This window comes from Ranitomeya imitator, chromosome 6, assembly GCF_032444005.1.
Source record: "Ranitomeya imitator isolate aRanImi1 chromosome 6, aRanImi1.pri, whole genome shotgun sequence".
NCBI lineage: Eukaryota > Metazoa > Chordata > Amphibia > Anura > Dendrobatidae > Ranitomeya > Ranitomeya imitator.
Window position 1 is genome coordinate 102,721,035 of NC_091287.1, and position 15,916 is coordinate 102,736,950.

The following is a 15,916-nucleotide window of genomic DNA, read 5'->3' on the forward strand; positions in this document are numbered from 1 at the left end:
TCGCGTCTCCTTTAAATTATTTCCAATAAGATGTTAAACTATTAATTTAATAAAATCAATAATTAAAAAAATAATTGAGTAAGTCAAAAGCACATTGCAAATAAACATTAATTACAAATCAAGAAGCATGGCGCGTCCGAGGGTGAGTAGATACCGAATAAGAATATAATCACCCTCGGACGCGCAATGCTTATTTACAACAGCCTTCCTTCCTAAGAATCAGCCCTTTCGTGGTGTAGAGAGAGGTTGTGTTACACTCCAAGGTGTTCCCCGGGTTGCCTTTCATGAGCTTCGATCTTCCGGCTCTCGTTTAGTAGTTGGTGGAAAAGTACACAGCATTAGGCCTACAAAATGGGTATGGGGTGGAGAGAGATGGTGTGTTACACTCCAAGGTGTTCCCCAGGTTGCCTTTCCTGAGCTTCGATCTTCATGCTCTCGTTTAGTAGGTGTCGGAAAGTAGGCTGCATTAGGCCTACAAATTGGGTATGGGGTGGAGAGAGATGGTGTGTTACACTCCAAGGTGTTCCCCAGGTTTCCTTGCCATTGCTTCGGTCTTCCGACTCTCGTTTAGTAGTTGTAGAAAAGTACACAGCATTAGGCCTACAAAATGGGTATGGGGTGGAGAGAGATGGTGTGTTACACTCCAAGGTGTTCCCCAGGTTGCCTTTCCTGAGCTTCGATCTTCATGCTCTCGTTTAGTAGGTGTCGGAAAGTAGGCTGCATTAGGCCTAAAAAATGGGGAATGGGGTGGAGAGAGATGGTGTGTTACACTCCAAGGTGTTCCCCAGGTTTCCTTGCCATTGCTTCGGTCTTCCGACTCTCGTTTAGTAGTTGTAGAAAAGTACACAGCATTAGGCCTACAAAATGGGTATGGGGTGGAGAGAGATGGTGTGTTACACTCCAAGGTGTTCCCCAGGTTGCCTTTCCTGAGCTTCGATCTTCATGCTCTCGTTTAGTAGGTGTCGGAAAGTAGGCTGCATTAGGCCTAAAAAATGGGGAATGGGGTGGAGAGAGATGGTGTGTTACACTCCAAGGTGTTCCCCAGGTTTCCTTGCCATTGCTTCGGTCTTCCGACTCTCGTTTAGTAGTTGTAGAAAAGTACACTGCATTAGGCCTAAAAAATGGGTATGGGGTGGAGAGAGATGGTGTGTTACACTCCAAGGTGTTCCCCAGGTTGCCTTTCCTGAGCTTCGATCTTCATGCTCTCGTTTAGTAGGTGTCGGAAAGTAGGCTGCATTAGGCCTACAAATTGGGTATGGGGTGGAGAGAGATGGTGTGTTACACTCCAAGGTGTTCCCCAGGTTTCCTTGCCATTGCTTCGGTCTTCCGACTCTCGTTTAGTAGTTGTAGAAAAGTACACAGCATTAGGCCTACAAAATGGGTATGGGGTGGAGAGAGATGGTGTGTTACACTCCAAGGTGTTCCCCAGGTTGCCTTTCCTGAGCTTCTATCTTCAGGCTCTCATTAAATTGTGGTTAAATGGAACAACTGCATTTGGCGTACTAGTTGGTTTGGGGCCTACTATCGGTGTCTGCCACTCCTTGCTGTTCTCCTCCACTGAACAAAGCTGTGCCGCCTGTTTACTACGGTTGCCAATTTTGAACTGCATTTCGACTACTTACTGATTTGGCCCTACTCTCTGTGTCAGCCTCTCATTCCAGTTGTCCTCCACTGCAATGCCCCCTGGTTATTCCTGTGTTACCAATTTTGAACTGCATTTAGCCCACTTTCTTCTTTGGGCCTATATCTGTGTTTCCACTTCATCGTGCCCATTGCCCAGCCAGTGATAGATGAGTCTGCTGGTACATTGACCCATAACGCAACATTCCCCGTGCACGCTACACAACAACATTGTGACCCTGCTGAAAGTCAGGTTGCTCTTCCCGCATACCATACCACCTTACACGGGGACAAAGAGGAAGGTGCAGATGAAAGTGCAGGTTCCTTCATCAGGTGGGGGGAGGAATACTAGTTGGCGACGTCACTGGCACAGGGCCTCTCATAGTACGCAAAAGTGTTGCTGCCGGTGGGAGGCGCCCCCGCCGTGCAAACACACCGCTGTACTTTGAGGGGCCCTGTGCCAGTGCCAATGCCAACGAGTGGGCCCCCCCTGCTTGCTCAGGTTCACAGCACTTGCAAAGTTGAAATACTTACCTCTCCCTGCTCCACTGCCGTGACGTGGTCCAGATTTCCTGGGCCCACTAATTACTTGAACCAGCCCTACCCCCCACAACTTTAGCCAAATGACCCCCAATTTCAAATGCCTTCCAATTATTATAAGGTAAATTACGCTTGACAAGCTTCATTAAGAAGAATGGATGGTTTTGACATTAAAATGGGCACTCTAGGTGTTTTCCTGGCCCCCACTCACTGCCGACTATGCTGCCCCATTGACTTGCATTGGGTTTCGTGTTTCGGTCGATCCCGACTTTACGTCATAATCGGCCGATTTCACTCGACCCGACTTTGGACATAGTCGGGTTTCGCAAAACCCGGCTCGACTCTAAAAAGGTCAAGGTCGCTCAACTCTAATCATAATGCACCGCCACTACTTACCCAAGTGCTTACTGCCCAGGAGTCATTGTTGTCAGTGATTGGCTGCGAAGCTGGTGATATACTGACTGCGATTGGATTTGCTTGAAATGTCTGGCATTTTAGCAGATAAATTTATAGTGTGGGTACTACTCCGGAAGATTCTTAAGAAGTATAACCCTGACACTATGCCACTTCTACCCGATGGCGTCCTCAGCTTCACTTACCGGATGGTTATGAAGCTAGTGAGCGACTGCCTGACCAAATTCTACCGAGGTCAAGCAAGCTCAGAATATGTTGAGCATTTACAGATGAACATCAGGACATTAGTACAACAGGCAAGTAAACAATCTGGGCAAATCATATAAAATAATAATGGATAATAATCATAAAATACAAGCTGGGGAAGGGGGCGGTGATAGTGTGGGCCTGCATGCTCTAAAATGCCAGGGCTGAATTTTACTCCCAGTCCACCCTGGTCACAATATGTAAAAAAAGTAAATGTTTACACATGCAAAGAATATGTAGCATCCAAAACCTGTTTAAAATCATTTTTGGGGGGAAAGACGGATATTAAAGCCTGATTAGAAGAGCAAAGAGTTTTTCCTCTTTCCCTGATTCTGGTTCTGATGCTCAACCCATAATGTTGCCACCTTAATTGTTACTAGAATGTTGCTAGGCAACTTCCTTTTATGGTGAGATGCCCCTTTAACTCCTTCACCACCTTGCGATTTTCCGTTTTTGTGCTTTCGTTTTTTTTCTCCCCTTCCTTTTTACCATAAATATAGCCTATGAGGGCTTGTTTTTTGCAGGCCGAGTTGTAGTTTTTAATGACACCATAGATTGCATATATTGTACTTGAAAACGGGGAAAAAATTTGAAGTGCGGTGAAATTGCGAAAAAAGTGCAATTCCACAGTTTTTTTTTTTTTATTTAAAATGTTCAATGAATGCTAAAACTGACCTGGTAATATGATTCTACGGGTCAGTATGAGAATGCAGATACCAAACATATATAGGTTCTTTTTTTACTTATGTGGTGGAAAACAAAATCTGAACGCCGGCCATGAGTCGGCGTACATAAAATGTGACCAATGGACATTCACACTGGCCTTCTGCAGACCCCCAGCTGTCGTTACCACCCATCGCAACCCTAGAATCATGTGACAAGGGCGCTCATGAGCAAGACTTGTGACATGGCTTCGGTCAACACGTCTTAAATGCTGTTGTCAGTGATTGTCAGCGGCATTTAAGTGGTTGACAGCCGAAATCCATCTGCATCTATTTGTGGGTCATGACAGCTGATCAAATCAGCTGTCATGTGCGGGTAGAGATGCGGGCTCTGGCGCTGCCTAAAAAAGACAGGGACACAACCTTGGACGTACCTATACTTTCAAGGATGTAATTGGGTAAAGATTCCATCCCCGGATTCCATGATGACATCACCGATGAAATGTTAACATTCCTCCACAAGATTCCATGATGACATCATAAGGCACCGCCACTACTTAACCAAGTGCTTACTTCCCAGGAGTCATTGTTGTCAGTGATTGGCTGCGAAGCTGGTGATATACTGACTGCGCTTGGATTTGCTTGAAATGTCTGGAATTTCTTCACATAAACTTGAAGTGTTGGCACTACTCCAGGGGATTCTTACCACCTATGCCCCTGACATTGTGCTACCACTACCCGATGGCGTCCTCAGCTTCACTTACCGGATGGTTATGAAGCTAGTGAGCGACTGCCTGACCAAATACCACCGAGGTCGTATAAGCTCAGAATATCTTGAGCATTTACATATGAGCATCAGGACATTAGTACAACAGGCAAGTAACAGACAAACTGGGCAAAGCGTATAAAATAATAATGAATAATATTTATAACAAGTTTATTTACATGAAATATGTATTTTGGCCAAGAGCAATTTAATTTATCGCTTATACGAAATATCCATATATGTATTAATTGTAGCTGAAGATTGCAGGAGTAAAATGGTGACATAAATAGTGTCCTATAGTCTCTACTTTCTCTCATGATTTTCCTTTTATGTTTATTTCAATTTTTATAGGCTGAAGAAAGATCCCAAAGTGGAGATCTGGCCTTTATAAAAAAATTGGCCCAAAAGTTCCTGGATGTACTAGAATTTATGGCCCCCTCACTGAAGCATTTGGTAAGAATCCGTCATCTTCTATATCTCATGTCTATCTTGTCTGATCTTCTCCAGATTACTGGTCATATAGCAGAATGTCATATTTCTCATATTAGAAGCCTCACAGTCCGCTACCGGCAGATACAGGATATGTCATGGCCGCCCGTCTCTGCTCCATCCTCTGTGGAGACAGTCTGTGCTGTACTCAGTGGTGCGGACCTTTCATATCACATCTGTCTCACTCTATCTTCACAATCTGCCTGCTTGTAAATGCTGCAGTTCTGGTAATAGATGATATTGGAGAACTGTTGTATATACAAGTCCCTTATATATTAATGTGGATTTACTGGACGGAGCGGCGGTGTATATTCCAAGCAATACCGCAATTATGTAAATTCAGGTTTAGTCCTTTCTGTCTTTTGTGTACTGTAATTAAGTATTTGTAAAAGTTGTATTACTTGTACGTATTATATCCATTAGGAAACACCGGACGGTGACTCCAAAGAGGGGCAACAACGAAATATCGCTGACCCCAATACCAGTGAGCCACGGCTAAAAACGATTGAAGGTAAGCTGATCATCTCATATTCCTACAAACATTAAAATTATGGAGATATCAGAGAATATATAAATTTACTCTTCATCCTATGTATGAGGCCAGTGACGGCTCCTGGACCTCCTATAGACTATAATAGAGAAGGCCCATGCAATTCTGAAAACCCCTCTGATTCTCTTCTGAGATCTTCTCAGCCCCAAAATGCACAAGGAACCTCATAGGGTCCCCATTCAAGTCATTGTCAGACCCAGAACAATCACACATTTATGGTAGAGTATATCTATCTATGGATGTGCCATAGTTATATACAGTATGTGCAGAATATCCATATAACTAGTATTATACCATTTACTTGTCTTTCCTTCCTTATATCGATGTGTTATTTATTAAATATTGATATCTAATACATGATGTCTCTTCATTATTTTATCATTATATTAGAGACAACTGAGCCGGCAACTGCTGACGGTGGAATATCTGAGACACCAGAGATCCCCGAATCTGCCAGTGTAAGTATCAGAGAAGACATCTGTATATCATCAGATAACGGGGTATGAATTACATATCACATGTTACACCCCATAGGGCAGCGGGTTAATTCTATTCTTAATGTAGATTGGACCTGTTATTACTCTTCCTGTCTCCTCAGTGTGATGTCCCTTACCATCCCCTCCAGTACAATGATATATGTGCATGGAGGATATCCCTATAATATAATAGTATCTGGGAAGCGTCCTGCTAGTATCATGTCCTCTACATCTCCTGCAGTGTAATCTGCAGGGACATAATGTAGGGGAAAAGTTCCTGCATCTGCAGCTTTTATTTTCCTGCAACTTTTATGTCTCATTGTCATTTCTTATCATTCTAGGCCGTGATCAGATCATTGAACCCTATGAGTAAACCAAACATGAGCGACTTTACCCAGATCAAAGAGATCAGCAGTGGATCTTATGGGTGAGCTTTATGGATAAGCTACATTATTTCCAAACTTCTTATGATGAATCCTCTGTCTATATGTCCTCCTGCCTTGGGGAAATTCCTGTATATGAGTCTACGTCTAAATATTACTGTTGTCCAAGATCTGAAACATTTTTAATTTTTCATCCGATGGAGCTTTGTAAGGACTTGTTTTTTGTGAGCCGATCTGTTGTTATTGATATCACTTTGCACTAGATCTAATCTACATCTAGTCATCTAGTCCACATCTATTTGTCACGATTCAGCTCAGTTATGATGTGATATGGATGAATACCTCCCATAAGTGATCATTCCTGCTGAGTTATTTTGTGTATTTCCAGATATTGATTTCTAGTGACGGCCATACATCTAGTATTAACTATTAGTGATGAGTGCGTATGCTCGTTACTTGAGATTTCCAAGCATGCTCGGAGATTTAGTTTGTGTCGCCGCAGCTGCATGATTTGCGGCTGCAAGACAGCCTGAATACATGTGGGGTTTTCCTAACAAACAGGCACTCCCCACATGTATTCAGGTTGTCTAACAGCCGCAAATCATTCAGCTGCGGTGATACAAACTAAATCTCCGAGCACGCCAAAATACTTGGAGAACACCCAAGCATCCTCAGAAAACCCGAGTAACGAGTATATTCGCTCTTCACTATTAACTAATAGTACAAAAGATCTTTTGACATATAGACAGACTGTTAGTAAGAATTCTGTATAAATTATGGATTTTTCTCCTCTACAGGGTCGTCCACTTAGTGCGTCATAAAGACACAAACAAGGTATACGCCATGAAGAAACAAGCCAGGAGAAACCTGGATCATCCATCCTATCTTGAAAGGGCCTATCTGGAAAGGGATATTGCAATATTCTCTGATTGTCCCTTTGTTGTCTCCACGCTTTGTTCCTTCCCAACTGAAACACATCTGTGTATGGTCATGGACTTTGAAGCAGGTAAGATATATCCACTGTATCTATATCCAGCCCATATCTGCTTAAATATATAAAGGTACCAAGGTATTTATATTTCATTAATCTACATAAGAACAGTTTAGGAGGGTTACATCTTTCTGACAGATAATAATTTTCATTGCTTCTTATTGCATTTTTTTTCTGATGTTGGGACAACAAAAACACTGCAATTCCATCTGAGTTTTTTGTTTTTTTATTATTTATCTTGAATGGAAGAATGATTTTCAGATTTAATTTTCTTTCCCCAAATATTTTTATTATTATTTTATTTTTTAGTCTCCATAAGGGACCTGAACATGTGATTATATAATCGCACTTCCTATGTACTGCAATATGCATATTGCAGAATATGGTGAAAATCTTGGTCCCCTATGAAGCCAAGCTACACACTGACCTTCACAGAAGTACCATAATGGCAAGGATAGTAGTCTTCTGCAGCCATAGCAAACCATTGACATGAAATGGGGATGATGAGTGCTTAGAGCAGCTCGCCTCCAGGTTACCTGCTGTCACAGTGCAATGTAAGAGTTTACCAGCAGGGGGCAGATCTGAGCTCTCTTTTTGTATAGGACTACTCTGTAGTATACGCTCTACATCACATGACTAGTCTGCAGTATACAGTATGCATTCTACAGCACACAGTGTATCTCTATGATTGACTCCCTGCCCCAATGTCTCAGCTTATTTCTCATTCACACTCATCGTGTGTAATTTACATTGTAGTAAACCCTTACCTGTCATATTTGCTTTCTGCTCTAGGAGGAGACTGTAGCAGTCTCATAAAGTTATATGGTCGTTTACCCCTTGACTTGGCCCGCATGTACATTGCGGAAACGGTTCTTGCTGTGGAATATCTGCACAGCTATGGTGTGGTTCACCGAGACTTGAAGCCTGAGAAGTAAGTAAATGCAGCAGTTTAATACAGGGAAAGACAGTTATAGTTTGGTATACAGTCTACGGGTTATTACTTAGGGCTGACAATATCTTTTCTTTCACAGCCTCCTGGTATCATCAACTGGACATATCAAAGTCACCGATTTTGGGCTTTCAAAACTCGGACTCATGAGACCAACATCAGACATTTACAAGGCTCGAACTAAAGAAATCATCAGAGAGTTCAGTGATTATAAGGTTAGCTATACATAAAAAACGTATTCTTTACAGATCTGATCAATTTCTGATTCTATGATATTTTTCACATGGAAAACTTTTCCACTGATATTAGTTGTCAAAGTTATTTTCATTGATCATCTTCTTATTGTTCTGTTGGTTTCCAGACGATTGGCACCTTGTCTTATGTAGCCCCAGAAGTCCTCTTACTGGAGGGCTATGGAAGGCCTATTGACTGGTGGGCAATAGGGATCATCTTATATAAATTTCTTACCGGCCATGTGCCATTTAAAGGAAGATGTACAAAAGATATTTTCTACAGAATCGTCACGGGTAAGTAAAATAATCTGACTACTGTGTGATGCCATAATAATTTGGTTCAGTTGTTAGGTTCATTCTTTGGTTTAGTTACTTGTTGTTTTTGATAATTTGTTTTTAAATGATAGTAAATGTAGAGACTTTCTTTTCTGTAATAATTACTTTTTATATAACAGATGACATCACTTTGAAATTTAAAAATTTTGCTCTTCATCCCGATGCTGAAAACATCATAACTCAGCTGCTCAGGAAAAATCCAAGACGTAGACTCGGGACAGGTAATGTATATAGTAGTATTAATAATGACTTATAACTCCTCTGTGACCTTACAAATAGATAATTTCCATGAGGATGAGCACTGAGGTCTCTGCTTTACCTTCTTGTCTATTCCCCATCTCCATGCCAGGACTTACAGTATATGTTGGCTCTGCTATGTCTTCAGTTTAGATTAACATAAAATGTACAGTCCTCCTAACATTGTCTGAATCACTTTTTTCTTGTCTTCTGTTTCCAGGAGGAGCAAATGAAATCAAGAGTCATCCATTCCTGAGTAAGTTAGATTTTGAGAACCTTCAAAATCAGAAGCCGCAGTTTAGGCCAAATCTTAACTCAGAGGAGGACACTCACTACTTTCACAGTAAGTAGAATAAGACGTCATCTGGTTAAAGCTGCCGTTTGTCTTGTCTTTCATTTTATGTGACAATATGTTCCCATCATTATTAGTAATAACATGGTGACTGTGACTATATTAATAATCTCTGCTAATACTTGTACTTTGTAGCTGGCAATAGGAGACTCAAACCTATGCATTCACATAAGGGTGAAGTCATTGGTTGGAAAGAAAGCCTAAACGATGTATTATCTTCTCAAAGACTTTCTAAGGTAAGTATATGATCAGTAAATCCACAAAACTATAACTAAAAATAGTATTAACCCCTTCACGACATGCCCCGTACTAGTACGGCACATGTCGTGTCTCTCCCTTTGATGTGGGCTCCGGAGCTGAGCCCACATCAAAGTCGCGACATATCAGCTGTTATGTACAGCTGATATGTGTGCGCAATAGCGGCAGGTGGAATCGCGATCCACCTGCCGCTATTAACCTGTTGAATGCCGCTGTCAAACACTCACAGCGGCATTTACCTACCCCTTCCGGCCACGCGGCCGGAAATGAGTGCATCGCCGACCCCCGTCATATGATAGGGGGTCAGCGATGCATCAGGATGCTAACCATGGAGGTCCTTGAGACCTCTATGGTTACTGATGCCAGCCTGCTGTGAGCGCCACCCTGTGGTCGGCGCTCATAGCAAGCCTGCAATTCAGCTACATAGCAGCAATCTGATGATCGCTGGAATGTAGCTGGGCCGATCGAGTTGTGCCAGCTTCTAGCATCCCATGGAGGCTATTGAAGCATGGCAAGTTTAAAAAAATGTTTTTAAAAATCTGAAAAAAATAAAAAAATATAAAAAGTTTAAATCACCCCCCTTTTGCCCCATCCAAAACAAAACAGTAAAAAAAAAATCAAACCTACACATATTTGGTATCGCCGCGTTCAGAATCGCCCGATCTATCAATTAAAAAAAAGCATTAACCTGATCGCTAAACAGCGTAGCGAGAAAAAAAATTGAAACCCCAGAATTACGTTTTTTTGGTCGCCGCGACATTGCCTGAAAATGCAATAACGGGCGATCAAAAGAACGTATCTGCACAAAAGTGTTATCATTAAAAATGTCAGCTTGGCACACAAAAAATAAGCCCTCACCCGACCCCAGATCACGAAAAATGGAGACGCTATGGGTATTGGAATATGGCGCATTTTTTTTAGCAAAGTTCTGAATTTTTTTCACCACTTAGATAAAAAATAACCTAGTCATGTTTGGTGTCTATGAACTCGTAATGACCTGGAGAATCATAATATCAGGTCAGTTTTAGCATTTAGTGAACCTAGCAAAAAAGACAAACAAAAACCAGTGTGAGATTGCACTTTTTTTGCAATTTCACCACACTTGGAATTTTTTTCCCATTTTCTAGTACCAGACATTGTAAAACCAATGGTGTTGATCAAAAGGACAACTCGTCCCACAAAAAATAAGCCCTCACATGACCATATTGACAGAAAAATAAAAAAAAGATATGGCTCTGGGAAGGAGGGGAGCGAAAAACTAAAACGCAAAAATGAAAAAGGGCCGCGGCGTGAAGGGGTTAAAATACTACATATATATATATTTGATTTTACTCTATGTATTTCAGATATTTGCCACCAATACCAGGATGATGAGCAATGAAGATCATGAGCCATCTCCAGTTTCTTCTCTAGAGACCAGCACAAAACTCTCAGACGTGTGAGTAGATTATTATTATTATGGGGTATAGTACTGACATATCTTCAGAATACCAAATACAAGACGCACATGACACAATACTACATCCAGAACCCACCACCCCATGATTGATCATCACTGTAGGGTCTGGCTTGTGATAACGCTGGTGATAACAGTTGATAATTGTGACCAGCCTTTAATTTCCATTTTATTAAAGCCCTTTAATACTAGTTATTCTTCATTCTTGCTGATAGAAGGCAGTCCTGTGCAAGGTATCCCCTCCATTTTGTCCAAGTGTCCTAACTGTCCATACAGAAAGGAGTCTTTTTACTTTTAATTGCTTTTACTTGTAATTTATTTATTTTTCTTCTACCAAACAGGCAGAAAGAATCTTCTCCTTCTACAAATGATGGTGATAGTGAGTATTTCACTGCTAAAAACAACAAGACACCATCTCCCATATTGTCAGGTATGTGCAGGTCTATAGGACATCTTGATGTCGCCACTGACCAATAGGTGTAATGTAAATGTTACATAAAATCACTGCTTTTTTGTGCCTTTAAAATAAACAACAATCCAACACTTTAATGTACAAAATTTTCACTCTTTTGTTCTGTGCATTAAAAGGTATAAGAGGCCATACAGTCTGGTGCCTGATACTGATCACAAATACTGTGCCCATGGCTCGATCAAGCCCCAAACTAACCCTATATGTACCCTTAATGTGACACAGATGTTTTATGTAATGATTATATGATAACACTGCTGCAACTAATGTCATATTGAAGGGAACCTGTCACCAGATTTTTCCCCTATAACCTAAGAACACCACCTATCAGCTCCGTGCTTCAGCATTCTGGAATTTCTGTATATAAGTCTGCAAGCTGCCCTTCAAAAAACAAAAGACATTTTATTATACTCACTGATGGTGCAGTCCGGACTGATGGGCGTTACTGTTCTTGATCCAGAGCCTCCTCTCTTCTTACGATGCCGTTCTCCTTCTCTGCTTCATGTGGATGATGCGTCCTATGTCATCCACACAGTGTTCCCCCATTACGTTCCTGCGCAGGCACACTTTCCTCTGCCCTGCTGAAGGCAGATCAAAATACTGTAGTGCACATGCGCCTGTGCTCTTTGGCCCTTCCCCAATTAGTGATGAGCAAGTGTGCTCGTTACTCGAGTTTTCCGAACATGCTCGGGTGTTCTCTGAGTAGTTTGGGCGTGCTCTGAAATTAAGTTTTAGTCCCTGCAGCTGCATGATTTGAGAGTGCTTGATAGCCTGAATACATGTGGGGATTTCCAAAAAAACAGGCAATCCCCACATGTATTCAGGCTGTCTAGCAGCTGCAAATCATGCAGCTGCGGAGATTAAAATATAATTTCCGAGCATGCCCAAAATATTCAGAGAAAACCCAAGCATGCTCGGAAAACTCGAGTAACGAGCACACTTGCTCATCACTATATGTCAATTGTGGGATTTTCACATCTATTACTAACAATGATCATTGACTTGCATTTCTCACTTTTTTACATGAATTTCCAGTTGAGAAGAAAAATACATCTGAATTAAAACTGGGAGAAGAGCAAGACCCAGAAATAGTAGCAGAGACACAACCTAGCAGATGTAAGTGTGACAATGAGGTCTATGTTGTCTGATGTTGGCGACTGAGAATAATTCACGAGGAGGATATATTACATGTCACTGGTGGGATTTTAACATCCATGACTAACAATGATTATTGACTTGTTTTTCTCACTTTTTTATATGAATTTCCAGTTGAGAAGAAAAATACATCTGAATTAAAACTGGGAGAAGAGCAAGACCCAGAAATAGTAGCAGAGACAGAACCTAGCAGAGGTAAGTGTGACAATGAGGTCTATGTTGTCTGATGTTAGCGACTGAGATTAATTTACGAGGAGGATATATTATATATAGTGATGGGCGAGTGTGCTCGTACTCGAGTTTTCCAATCATGCTCAGGTGTTCTACGAATATTTTGGGCGTGCTCGGAAATTAAGTTTTAGTCCCCTCAGCTGCATGATTTGTGACTACTAGACAGCCTGAATACATGTGGGGATTTCCTAAAAAAAGACAATCCCCACATGTATTCAGGCTGTCTAGCAGCCGCAAATCATGCAGCTGCAGGGACTAAATTTGAATTTCCGAGCACTCCCAAAATAATCGGAGAACACTGGAGCATGCTCGGAAAACTTGAGTAACGGGCACACTCGCTCATCTCTCTATGTCAATGGTGGGATTTTCACATCTATGACTAACAATAATTATTGACTTGTTTTTCTGACTTTTTTACATAAATTTCCAGTTGAGACAAAAAAAACAACTGCATTAAAACTGGGAGAAGATCAAGACCCAGATATAGTAGCAGAGACAGAACCTAGCAGAAGTAAGTGTGACAATAAGGTCTATGCTGTATGATGTCGGAGATTGAGAATTATTCATGAGCAGATGTTAACTCCCAGCGGTACAATTGCCACATGTATGATGACTGACAATGATCACTGACTTGTTTTTTTTTTTTTTATATGAATTTTTAGTTGAGAAGAAAAATAAGTCTGCAATAAAACTGGCAGGAGAGAAAAATGCCAAAATAGTAGAAGAGCGAGAACCTAGAAGACGTAAGTGTGATAATAAGGTCTATGTTGTTTGATGTTGGCCAGTGAGAATAATTCATGTGGAGAAGATGTTATCTGTCAGTGGTGGGATTGTCACATGTATGATGTCTGACAATGATCATCCTATTACCGTACTTACTTTAGTTTTATATCTCCTCTCATAGGTTCCATCTTCCGACGGATTATTTCATCCTGCCGGCGTGGACTATCCAGGGCTGCTCGCAGCATCAGAAAACGATGCATTTTTCCAATCTGTCATTAGGGCACCATATACATCTAGTGCCCTGAAGAAAGTACAGCAAGTCCATCATCAAATCTGTACTTGGGCAGCACGGTGGCCCAGTGGTTAGCACTGTTGCTTTGCAGCACTGGGATCCTGGGTTTAAATGTCACTAAGGAAAACATCTGCATGGAGTTTGTATGTTCTCCCAGTGATTGCGTGGGTTTCCTCCGGGTACTCCGGTTTCCTCCCACACTCCAAAGACATACTGATAGGGAATTTTCTGTGGAATATGATGGCGCACAAATACACGTAAGAAATAATACCCATGCGGAAATATTTCTAACATCTACTTGTGGCCTTCTGACCATCTAAATAATATTGCACACCCCACTTTTCAGTTTTTGAATTTCCACAGAAATTTTAAATAACCAATAAATTTCGTTCAACTTTACAATTGTGTTCCACTTGTTGCTGATTCTTCACCAAAAAATTACATTTGGTATCTTTATGTTTCAAGCATGATATATGGGAAAAAGTTAAAAAGTTCAAGGGAGCCGAATACTATCGCAAGGCACTGTAGGTACACAAGGTTATAAATTATGTAATTTTATAAATACAGGAAGTATGTGCATACGTCTAGGATATGAATTCCGAAGAAAAACTAATCTGAGCATTAAAGGGAGCAAAACACCAGATAACTGGAAAAAAAGTCAATAGAACAATGTATGAAAATGTTAAAAAAACATTTGTCAAGTATAAAATGTGTGGGAGAAGCACAAAAATAAGAAAAAAGGGCGCATAACATAGTTGTATTTAGTAAAAGTGACATATGTCAAGGTTAGGTAGGGAGACGTGCTGCATAATGCTGTCAACAGTGTATTGAAAATATCTGAATACTATCAAGTAAGAACAAATGTAATTTTACATAAAGACACTGCGAGTATGGTATAACACTATGGTTAGTCAAGAAAGTGACTAAATGTATGAGTGGATACAAATACTAAATACTGTATTTTACGCATTATAAAATGCATTTCCCCCCCCCCAAATATGGTGGGGAATGGGGGTGCATCTTATAATGCGTTTATACCTTAACGGTACCGTTGCTGCAGGCTGGGATGAGGGGGTTCCAGACGCCGCTGCTGCCCAGGGGTGTCCGCCGCTGCTGCTGCCCGGGGTGTCCGCCACTGTGGTGGGGTTCTGCCAACATTTCGTGGAAGGCCAGTCACCATGCAGAGACCCCAGAAGGAACGGCTCAAGCTGCCTTCCATACAGGTACTGTCCCAGGACAATAAAGAACTAGGACCTTGTTAGGACACTTCATATAGCAAGGAAATAATAGTGAGAGCAAAGTGGAAGGATCCTAACCTGACCTGCCAAGGGTATTTCCACTTGTTTCAGGGCTGTCTGGACTCCTTTTGTACCTGTGGCCGGTACTTTGGACTTTGGCCTACTACCACCAGTAAACCAGGTAAAGACTTTACAACTCTGCGTCCTCCACTTATTCGTCGGCATACATCATCCTTGCCACACACCTTGGGAGCCCTGGTGACGCCGCTTCAACTGTGGGAAGTGCTATCATCGTGCTGCAACAACATCACCCCAGAGGACCCCTTTAAGCAGCGTCAGTCCCTATTAACCAAGAATCACAGGTAGCATCATGAACAATAGACTTTATCCACAATTCCTCTAAAAAGACCAGTCCCCCTTTTATTGGGCGCCCAGGGCCATGGACCGGATCGCAGCCACCATGACATCCCCTTTAAGACCAGACCCGGAACCAAGTACCCCAAGGCCCAGGCGGGCGACTCAACTTGGCGTCACGAGCAGGATCTATTGTGAGACTATTGGACTGAGACATTGTACCAAAACCGCCATTGCCGTGCCGCGTGGAGCGTGAGGAGAAGAAGGGGCCGTACCTTCGTGGGTGGAGCGATCAAAAAGAGCGCCAAGAGGAAGCTGGTGCCGTGTTGCGAAAGAAGCCGCAAGTGAGGACGTGGTACAGCAGAGCCGGAAGTGGAGACCTTGGGTAGCAACACCACAACACGGCAAGTGAGGACGTTGCACAACGGAGCTGTGAGTGAGGACGTTGTGCCACAAAGCCCTGGATGGAGGACCGGGAGAGGCGCCTGTCCGTTCA

General features: G+C 41.9%; 1 protein-coding gene and 1 long non-coding RNA gene across 2 annotated transcripts; both read left to right on the forward strand.

Annotated features, from left to right (window-relative positions):
* Positions 1 to 4,555: 4,555 nt before the first annotated feature.
* Positions 4,556 to 5,746, forward strand: LOC138643588 (uncharacterized). The gene is made up of 3 exons (XR_011314199.1): positions 4,556 to 4,701; positions 5,161 to 5,248; positions 5,678 to 5,746. It is a non-coding gene; the product is annotated as an uncharacterized lncRNA (long non-coding RNA).
* Positions 5,747 to 7,078: 1,332 nt separating this feature from the next.
* Positions 7,079 to 14,101, forward strand: LOC138643589 (microtubule-associated serine/threonine-protein kinase 3-like). The gene is made up of 14 exons (XM_069732462.1): positions 7,079 to 7,152; positions 7,930 to 8,068; positions 8,169 to 8,301; positions 8,448 to 8,613; positions 8,775 to 8,876; positions 9,113 to 9,235; positions 9,380 to 9,480; positions 10,849 to 10,940; positions 11,300 to 11,388; positions 12,463 to 12,543; positions 12,697 to 12,777; positions 13,244 to 13,324; positions 13,476 to 13,556; positions 13,718 to 14,101. The coding sequence occupies exons 1-14, from the start codon at positions 7,131 to 7,133 to the stop codon at positions 13,813 to 13,815; spliced, it is 1,389 nt and encodes a 462-aa protein (XP_069588563.1). The 5' UTR covers positions 7,079 to 7,130; the 3' UTR covers positions 13,816 to 14,101.
* Positions 14,102 to 15,916: the final 1,815 nt, after the last annotated feature.

Bases quoted from the DNA above. Each gene is read 5' to 3' on its own strand.
- LOC138643589 (XM_069732462.1), top strand. From the start codon at position 7,131: ATGGTCATGGACTTTGAAGCAG. The intron at 7,153-7,929 runs GTAAGATATATC...TTTCTGCTCTAG, and splicing joins GGTCATGGACTTTGAAGCAG to GAGGAGACTGTAGCAGTCTC. The intron at 12,778-13,243 runs GTAAGTGTGACA...ATAAATTTCCAG, and splicing joins AGAGACAGAACCTAGCAGAG to TTGAGACAAAAAAAACAACT.